Below are 10,556 nucleotides of genomic sequence, written 5' to 3' on the forward strand. Positions count from 1 at the left end.
ATACATCTAGAGGCCCCCAATTGGCCATAAAATTATTTCGTTCTCTTTGGATTTTGGACCAAAGTTTGGATTTTCTACCCCCTCTCGCGCAATGACGTAAAAAGCACAAAGATGTTTCCAGTGAATCCTGTCTCCCGTATGTTTATCACCAAATTTTTATCGTCAAAACTAGTAGAAAGTCGACGATGAAATTATAGAAAAATTTAACTTAGTTTTAATTATTAGTTTCTAGTAAATAACCCACTATGGGTCTAATATTCGCGAAGTTATGGAGTCTCTTCACGAACGAAGGTAATCTGTTGTTTCCTTAATCTTATAGCCTTAAGCCTTGGAATTTTACCCTTGCTCTTATTATTATTCTTCGAAATTTGTCTTGTCTCCGTCTGTCCATGGGCTGTCTCACGGGTTTTTGGGGCCAAGAGAAAGCGTAGGCCAGTAAACTAGATTTTTAGTTAATCGAGTATTTATGCAAATTTCATAATTAGGCAGATTTTACAAAGAGAGGTAAATGGGTCTTAGTCCATGATTGTAATTTTTTTCAAATTACTTAGGAAGATAATAATTTGGTAATTACAATGGGAAACCACTGTGATATAACTTATTTAAGGATTTATTTGTAGTAATATTTTTTTCCTTTAGCTTAAACCATATATTCATTGTAGGTCAAAATTTTATTTATTTAACACTGATACATTCAATGAACTTTGGGTTTCTTTAATTTTAAATGGGGTTTATTACAACCCACAACAGCCTATTAAATACAATATTGTAAAAAATTATACATAATCTAAAATTTTCCAGATATTGAGTAATATTGTATAATTAGTTAAGTCTGTAGATATTTTTCTTTTGGCTTTTTTGTAAAGTCATTTTTTAGGGGATAAAAGTCATAAGCTAGAGAATTAGGTCAGTATACTGGGGTAGATCCGAAAAAATAGGTTTTAAGTCTTTGACCCCAATTAATTATACTTTTTTGTCCATAATTATTTAGCAAAAAATAATGTTCTGAATTCCACCATGTATTTTTTAGAGCATAAAATTGTTATTGTGGGTCTTGACAATGCAGGGAAAACCACCATACTCTATCAGTTGTAAGTTTTATGTTGAAGACTGATTTCAAAAGACATTTCAAGCATTCGATAATGATAATTAAACATTTGATTAATTGGTGTAAAATTATCTGCCTTTAAATACCCCTTTTGTAATGGTCTTTAATTAAACAGCATTATAATCCATTGTGAAACAGTAAACCTAAGAGATTTGAATCAGAATATGGTCTTGCTTGTATATTGAAATTCATAATTCCAAAGTAAAACAGTAATGACATAATTTCAGTTATTTCCTGACAGTAATTAAAATTGTGAAATTCAGCTTTAATTAAAGTTACACTTAACTAAATCAGGAGTGAAATTAACATTTTTTTGGTACTATTTATGAACAAAAGATAAAATATTCTTATGATTGATATTAAAAGGTAATACTAGGGAAATTTTGGGTTTTCATTTGAGAGAGGTGCTTAGGCAGCAGGTTTTGTAAGGTAGACACCTACATTTGCATTACCTAAGAACATTCTTGGTTTTATGTAAAGGGTAGGGGACAAAGGCTACTAATTTTTCTGTATCACTTGAAATGTCTCTGGAACAGGTCTGAAATTAATAGAATACAGAATTATTTGAGAATAAAAACATTGTATCTTGAGGAATCAAGTTTTGTTGAAACTGACTAAAATTCAAAAATGAGTAACTCATTTTTGTAAAATTTATTGGTTTTCTGATGAAATAAAATACCTCATTTGGTTGATCAGGCCCAAAAATACAATGTTTATTATCAGGTAATGAGGATTAGGTCACTGGTAATAACTTAATTCCAATATAATAGTTTAATGAACGAGGTTGTGCATACTTCACCTACAATTGGAAGTAACGTTGAAGAAGTTGTATGGAAAAATGTTCACTTTATTATGTGGGATTTGGGAGGACAAGATTCCTTAAGAGCAGCTTGGAATACGTATTACAGTAACACGGAGGTATGAAATACATCAATTACATCAAACTTTATTATTATTACAATTTTTGGGTTCTATCCGTCAGTTTTTGATTGTGGTGATTGACAGTACTGACAGAGAAAGACTTCCATTAACCAAAGAAGAAATTTGGAAGATGTTAGCTCATGAAGTACAGAAATGAAATCTTTTTGGATTGGAAATACATTATTAATTTTTTCATTTCTATTAGGATCTTAACAAAGCTAATGTCTTAATATTTGCAAACAAACAAGATGTAAAGGGTTGTATGAGCCCTACTGAAATTTCTGAACAGCTAAACTTAACGTCCATCAAGAAACATAGGTGGCAAATACAAGCTTGTTGTGCACTCACTGGAGAAGGGCAAGTTATTTTCAATTTCTTCAGCCAAAAATATAGATTTGTCCTGGTAAAGAAGAGGGTAGTAACCAAAGTATATAATATATAACGCGGCAGAAGTATTAATATCTCCATATTTCTTATGTAATTGGCTTGAAACGTAACTTCACATGCTCAATCTTATTTTTCAATTAATATTTTGATTGAAAAATAATAGTGGATGAAATATTGCTTATTGCTTTCTAAAACTAATGGCATGAAAATTAAATTTCCCTATTCAGTGTAAATTTTCATTTTACATCAGTGCACGAACCGGAATGTGTTTCCTTTCAAAGCTTCCGATTTTTCTGAAAAACGGAAGCTGTGCAATAAAAAATAATCTTTACGAGCCAGAATGATATGAGGAAAAACTTTTGCAAAACGGAATGGCATTCCGGTCCATTTAGAGTACTGTTTTACATCATTAAAGCAAAGTAATGGATGCCATAAATTATGAGCCTATGAAAATTTTGATTTAACCAGTAAATTTAAATTTTTATGGCCAAGCTAGATACTTCTCTTGTAAGAAATATATTATATACTTATTAAGTGGAATATATATGTCTATAGTGATGGGTGGAAACCGATATCGAAATTTTCCTGATTTGCATCTAAATTACCAATTTTAAAAGTACCTATTTCAATTTTTTCCATGATAGTTTTAAACTAATCTTAAAAACCAGGTTCTAGCCTTGAACTTTGGCTTTGCTAATTCGGCTACCACAGATCCGTGATTATTTCACGTTTTTACCCACTCGTTGGTTCAATATCGGTTAAATAATCGGTATCAGTAAATTATTATGCAGAATCAGCTAAATTATTATATCAGTCAACACTGTCTGCATTTGTAATGTTGGAGGCTACTTTGAATGCATCTGGAGAAAGGTGTGGGCTTACACTATATTCTAACTTAGCAGTTAGAATCATTTCCAAATTCAGTGGCTAGCCACCATCAGTAATGGTGACGCCTTCTCATTTTCCCTTCACGAATCTGGCGTAGTTCATTGTAAAAACACCTATTTAGTTGGTTAAAGTAGGCGAATGAGATATTGAGGCTTATTTGAGGATTTTAATTTCATCTATAAGCCACTCCCTTTCTATGAGAATATTCAGTGCCACTATAGCCTTCTTTAGATATTCCAAGTGTATAATTTCTAGGGCTGTGCGAGTACTTGATCATTAAATACCCGATGATTTTTTAGGTCTTAATACTCTAACTCGAATAAGAATAAGTAATCGTAGAGTATCAGAAATTTTCCCTAATTGGGTACTTGAATATGCCACCTGTAAAACTCTCAGAATTGTTTTTCCCATTAACAATATTCGGGTAATCAACCACTCATTGGGTACTCTATAATAGTCTCTTTGTCATAGAAAAACGGGGGAAATAACTTAAAACAAACATTCCTTAATAAGTTTTTTAGTTTTGGTTTTGAGAGCTTGGAATTCTCTCTGCCGTGAGTGCCTGATTAATGTTCTTTAGTTAAACGTTTTGTTAATGATTATCTTTTTTAACTTGTTAGTTTTTACCTAACATTCATTTTATTAGTAACTAGTAGGCTATTTAAAAATTTTTTATTTACTCGACTACCCGAATAGAATTTGTCAATTAATCAAGTACCTGAACGGGTTTTTATGACTACTTTACTACTCGAACAAGGAAAATTTTGAAATAATCTAATACTCGACTTCCCGATGAAAAATTTATTAATACTCTAAAACCACTACTCGCACAGCCTTAATAATTTCCTTCTTTAAGTGTTTAATCTAATGAAATAATCACTTTGGTAGGTTATACCAAGGCTTGGAGTGGGTGTACTCTCAACTAAAGAATAAAAAGTGATGTATCAGTTTCTCCCTCGCTTTTCCAAAACTGCCATTTCAAAACAGTTTCAAAGTGATTTAGAGAGAAAGTGACTTAAAGTGTTGCGATACGGTTATAATGATAGTCAAAATGATTGTGAACCTTTTAGTGAAAACTAATAATCATTGTTTGGAGTCATATTCATCCGTTTCATTGCTAGTTTTCAAAATTCCCCGTAAGAAAATGCTCACATTTGATCAGAGTATGAAAGCAAATTATTATTTATCTCTGTACATAGTATGAAATAATTTTTGGAAGATTTTTAAGTTTAGTTTTTAGGGGGAGAGAAAAAAGGTAAATGTGCGAAATATTTATCATTTTTTTAAAGTAATTTATTGGAAATGGCAGATGTACATTTGACTGCCTTGTTTAAGTTTATACGCATAACGAGACAAAGTTTGAAACTCAAATCAAGATTCAAAATTAACTAAGTTTTTAATAAAACTAAATAGTTCTTTTTCGTTTAAATTACATCCATTTACTGTACATAAAGACTTGGTATTTTTGCTCTGTAAATATCTTTTTGGTAAGAAAATATTTAAATAAAATAAACGTTTTATTTTTAAACCAGAATGTTCGAGTGAGTAAAGTATATAAAAATCTAAAGAAACCTTAGTAGTATTTTACTATTAAGCCTTATCCAACGCTTATTTTCTACTTGTAGTTTAAGAAAACTTTCTTTATTCAACGTTTGCATACATTCCATCGACTAGATTAAATGGTTTTAAATGGAGTTCTTGAGAAAGTCAAGTTTTGTCGCTATATTTCTGAATGAAGCGAATTATTAAAATTACAACTAACACGAAAGATATGACAACAAATGAATGGAATATTTCATACAGTAGCTTAGGTGCAAAAACTGACCAAATAAATAAATGAAATCGTAAAAATATCAAAGTTACGAGATAAATAGAAACTGCAAAAAATCTACAACATAACAGGGCACCTAAACTGAATGGAACTTGTTGCAAGGTGTTCACGCTGTCTTTTGACATACGATGAAGCACGCAGCACACGTAACGTATTAACCAATATATTACACCTGCATAGGTATGGCAAAATATTAAAATACCAACGAAAAATGCTTGATATTCCCCCAGTCCAATGTAACCAGACGCAATGTCAATTGTAGATAATTGATTTGAGTTACCCTGATAGAAAAAGGAACACATAGCTAGCCAGAAATAAGTTATGTTACATATTGTCAAATTTAGGTTGATTTTCCAAACTAATTCGTAAGCTAATCTTTCCTGCACTATTATCAACGCAACTAGTGGTAGGTTCTGAGTTTTACTTTGCAAAGCGAACAGTAAAACCCACGCAGTTGATAGGGATCGGGCAATATGTAAACATTTTTTACTATAAGATGGGTTTGGATGATAGTAAATGTAAATTAATGTTTCTATTATGCAAAACAATATTAACAAATAACACAAACGTGGTAAGCTATTCTTGCTAATACCTATTTCTATAATTGGTGGTTGTACACCATTTTCCAAATGATAAAGCAAAATCATGATGATAGTTGACCATGTACAGATAAATTGCAAAATACGGGTTTGACTCTGAGTTAAACCAATTATAAATAATGCCCCTAAAATCAGCACCGTTAATACTAAAAACTGATTGTCTACGACTAACCAATCAGCAATATCGGGCAAAGAAGCAAATTTATTTCCTGTTTGATTCCACGATCGCAAAAGGCGCGTTAGAAATAACAAGAGGGCGCTGATTATTATCTTTTTCATTATTGTATTGCGATAAACTTTTTCATTTCCCATACTGGAGCTTTTAAAAGTACCCATTTCAATTGACAAATCGTAAGTTTGAACTATATCTCGTATGTTTCTAAGAAACAATAAAAACAGGAGTGTCATTGAGAAGAAATACCAAGATTGGTGTTCTTCCTCTACAAAACTGGAAGAGCCTAAGCTTAAACCATGCAAAAAGGTAGACAGTAAAATGAAATTGGTAATTGAAAGAGAAAAGGCCTCTTGTATGGTTTCGAAGAACAAAAATGAGAAAAATTTCAAAGTACTAAACAAGAAAAAGTTAATAATGCCAGTAGGTGCCAACCAAAAGAAAGAATGACACATGCAACTGTCGGCTTTGATACAAATAACACAGTGTACTGTCAAGGCAATTCCTAAACCCAGCAGTCCTAATATTACATCTCCAAACCCCATTACGTGACTAAGGCGACTTGGGTCGATTATTAAGGTGAAAATAGTTAAAAAGGCAGAAATGACAGCTAAACACCCGATGATCATGGCGTAAACATCGTATTTGGTCATTGAAGATTCGAGGATGTGACTTATACCGGCCATATTTTCAATGTAACCCGATTTTATGCTTCTGAACATGGGTAAATCATCCGATAGTTTTTCCATCCAGATTCGATGGAGGCTGAATATATTACCGAGTTTAGTGTTATATACATCATACATATAGTCCCCTTTTATTTCATTTAACAACTGAAGCGAATTGTAGTATAAAGCGTAGAGTTGTTCATTGGGTTTAAAGTTTGCTAGGCTCAACACACCAGGTATAACACTGCCAATGTTGTTTGATGGTATTGGAAGACCCAAGATAGCTGATAAAGTAGCTGCCATGTCCACTTGCAGAATCTTTCTATAATATATGTGCGTTGACTTCTCCATTAGACTGGGATTCATTTTTTGAGTTGATATAAAAATTAGGGGTACTGAGATTTCATTTTCACTAACACCACCGTGATTTCCTGTGCTAGTCATTCCATGATCTCCAAACAATACTATTAAGCTTGGTTTCTCTTGCTCTGAGAGCTTAGTGTAGATTTTTTTGACAATATCATCCATTTCTTTGAGTTTGGGTTTAAATAAATGACTTAAAGGTCCAGCAAAATGACCAATATGATCAAGTCCAAGATAATGGAGAATTAGCATATCCCAATCAGGTTTCTCCAATTCGACATCCACATTTCTAGTGACATTGTTATCCACTTCAGTATAGTCTGAAACATAGAAGGAAACAGTTCCCTCAGACCTCTGGAATGTGTTTGGAAACAGTTTCAACCACGTATCATCTCCATAGAAGTTTATTTTCATTTTAGCTTCGGTAGCTTGATAGATAATATTGTCTTCATTCAAAGATGAAGCCTGGAGATTGGTTACTACATTTAAAAACGCTGGTACAGTTCCAGTCATCATCGCTTTGATTCTGGGTAACGTTACAGTTGGATTATTAGCGTAACTTGGAAAGGCTACAGCTCTCGTTTCATCCTCTAAAATTTCTTCTACAAAGGGCATTGTTCCTTTTTCAAAATAGTCAGTTTTAACAGGCGGAATAAAGTCAGATCGTAAACCATCGACTAAAAATAAAACTACTTTGGAGTAATGTTTTTTGTACAGATTTCTCATGTCCAATGATGCATTTCTAATCCCATTAGCGATAGTTTTTGGTCTGCTGTACTTTCCAAAATCCCTGGGCAATTTAGATTTGTCAGAAGGCGATTTAAGAACTTTAGTTTCGGGGAAAAAACCAATCACAAATATTGTTAATCCCAGGATATGCACACCGATACCAATGAAAAGGATCAACTTCACGTATTTTGACGAATATGGTTTCATTTTTACGAGTGGCAAGATAGGAAATTGAACTAATCTTTCGCGACTCTCACAATAAAATAATTTACAGTGAAATGTGACAAATTACTTGTGGCATAACTACCAGTCAGCCAGGTAACCAGGTTTCATTCAAAAATACCAAGGATTACTCGCGCAGATCATGGACACTGTATATCCAACCTAAGCAACCTTTGAAGAAGTGTTTATCGTACCAGGGGCTCTAAATTATCGTATTTTCGCTAAAATTATCGTACGCTTTAAAAGGCTCGACAGAAGCGAACTATTTCTAGATTTCTAAGTATGCATCCACCTGAGCGGCGAGTGGGAATTGACGACTTTTAAAATTCATTTTGCGCGTGAAAATAACTCTACATGTTATGGTCAAAAAAGCACGCAAAGAAGGCTGTGTGCCCAAGACATGTACCTGTAGTGTCGCGCGCTAAAACGTCATTTCAAAATCCGTCAATTTTTAAAGTTTAAAAACATGTAGTTAAAAAACCTCGCCCGCGTTTGGCTTTGACCTTGACTGCAGATTTGGGCCAAAAATATGTTTGGGATATAAAACACAGTAGGGAGGGTAGAGGAAAAAGTAGGAAAAAATCTAGCGTATAGGTAAATCAGCTTTCTAATTGGTTTTGGCGGAATCTAGATTGCTGCAATCTAGATTCCGCCAAAACCAATTAGAAAGCTGATTGCAGCATTAGAATCAGGTTTTTTAACGAATAAATTATTTTATTTGAAAATTTCAAATTATCGTACGTTTTTCGTACGGTAGTCGACCCAAAGAATATCGTACATCGTATTTGATCCCGAATATCGTACAAATACGATAGTTATCGTACGGCTGGCAACGCTGCGCAGACCATAGGTTAATCCGTTGCCTCCGTTATATCAAGGCCTGGGTACGCTTAGATTTTCGCCCCCCCACCGTGGATTTCTAATACGCCGCAATTTCTCGCTAGAGGCACTCTGAACCATTGTGAAATTTGAAATTTAGAGCGTGCGCATTTCGTTTTTTGCAAAGTTGTTCTTTGGATCTTTCTTCCAATGATTCGCCGTGGTGGTCATTAATAAGTAAGTATTTAACTAATTGTATTTTATTCCACATATTAACAAACGTTTAATTACATTTGTAGTAATATAAAATGGTTGTCTGCTCAGTTCCTAATTGCAAACAAAGTGATTGGAAGAGAGTAAAGAAACGCCAAATTGGTCAAGAGGAAAATATAAGTTTCCATTCATTTCCTAAGGAAATGTCAATGAGAAAAAAACGGATTTGTGCAATTTTTAACGTCCAACAGGATGACGATCTTTCATTTCATGAGGAACTTATATCAAATAAAGGAGATGCTAAAATCTGTAGCAAACATTTTAACAAGTCTGATTTTAGTATATCAACTAGTCGAAAACGTCTTTTAAACTACGTTGTGCCCCATATTTCGCTAAATGAATTTGAAATTTCTGATTCTCATCCCCAAAAGATGTTTAAGAACTCTTGCGAAAGAAGAATCCCTCTTTCTCCAGTGGGAAATATTCCAAGGACTGATGTACAAACCACACCTGTTATTTCAGCTCGAGAAAAGCTTAAAAAGGCTTTGTTCAGAGTATCAGATATTATTCATTCCAAAGTTAAAAAAAAAAACAGTGCAATGACAACACATCACATATTCGAACCATGGATATGCAACCTGTGATGAATAAAACTTACGAATACACTTCCAGCCCTCAAGTCATTTGTCAAGAGAAAGCTAGTCGTCGAGAAATAATAGTTCCTCAAGACGTAGTTGTTCCTCGAGACATAATAGTTCCTCAAGTCGTAGTTTTTCCTCGAGACATAATAGTTCCTCGAGACATAATAGTTCCTCGAGACATCATAGTTCCTCGAGACATAATAGTTCCTCAAGACATAATAGTTCCTCAAGACGTAATTGTTCCTCAAGACGTAATTGTTCCTCAAGACGTAATTGTTCCTGAAGACGTAATTGTTCCTCAAGACGTAGTTGTTCCTCGAGACATTATAGTTCCTCACAACAAAGTCGTTCTTCAAATAGAAACAACGTCTCTAGTCAAAACTACATCCCTAGTCCAAGCTAAATCTGTGATTCCAGAAAAATCTACTCTAGCTGAAGTTGTCCCTTTAATTTCATGTAGAGATGCCACTACTCAAGCGTCTCCTGTTGTACGAAAGACACCATACGTAACTTCTAAACGTAAATATGTAAGAGACAATTATAAATTGAGAAAGCAAGTTGTAGCTCAAAGGAAAATAATTGCAAGCTTAAAAGAAACAATCAAGGAACAAAAAGAAGAGAACCAAAGAAAGGAATATACCCAACTGCGAAAGATTATGGGCGAGAGTATGAGTGGAGATGTAAGAGCCAATTTTTTAATTGAACAAGTACTCGCCTACGGTAAAAAGTCTTTACCGTATAAACATTCAACCTTGAAGATTTGTTGTTTAATTTATAAGAAATCTACAGCTACGTATAACTTTATCCGAGATTTGGATATTTTACATTTCCCGGAACGTACAACGTTAAGAAAATTTCTGGGCAATTCAAGTGGAGCTGACGGTATTACACAGATTGCCAAAGACCGTCTCATTGCCGAGGTTTCCAAATTAAAGCATCCAAATGAAATATTAGGATCTTTAATGCACGATGAAATGGCCATTAAACCAAAGTTA

General features: G+C 33.6%; 2 protein-coding genes across 2 annotated transcripts; one reads left to right on the top strand and one right to left on the bottom strand.

Moving 5' to 3' along the window:
- Positions 1 to 99: 99 nt before the first annotated feature.
- Positions 100 to 4,777, top strand: Arl5 (ADP-ribosylation factor-like 5). Its single transcript, XM_090160596.1, has 6 exons — positions 100 to 291; positions 1,031 to 1,091; positions 1,879 to 2,026; positions 2,091 to 2,174; positions 2,235 to 2,386; positions 4,193 to 4,777. Exons 1-6 carry the CDS (start codon positions 246 to 248, stop codon positions 4,242 to 4,244), a joined length of 543 nt encoding a protein of 180 aa, XP_090016722.1. The 5' UTR covers positions 100 to 245; the 3' UTR covers positions 4,245 to 4,777.
- Positions 4,778 to 4,803: 26 nt separating this feature from the next.
- On the bottom strand, positions 4,804 to 7,976 carry PIG-G (phosphatidylinositol glycan anchor biosynthesis class G). The gene has a single exon (XM_090160593.1). The coding sequence runs from the start codon at positions 7,871 to 7,873 to the stop codon at positions 5,012 to 5,014; it is 2,862 nt and encodes a 953-aa protein (XP_090016719.1). The 5' UTR covers positions 7,874 to 7,976; the 3' UTR covers positions 4,804 to 5,011.
- Positions 7,977 to 10,556: the final 2,580 nt, after the last annotated feature.

This window comes from Leiobunum rupestre, chromosome 10, assembly GCF_980474605.1.
Source record: "Leiobunum rupestre chromosome 10, qqLeiRupe1.1.hap1, whole genome shotgun sequence".
Lineage (NCBI taxonomy): Eukaryota > Metazoa > Arthropoda > Arachnida > Opiliones > Sclerosomatidae > Leiobunum > Leiobunum rupestre.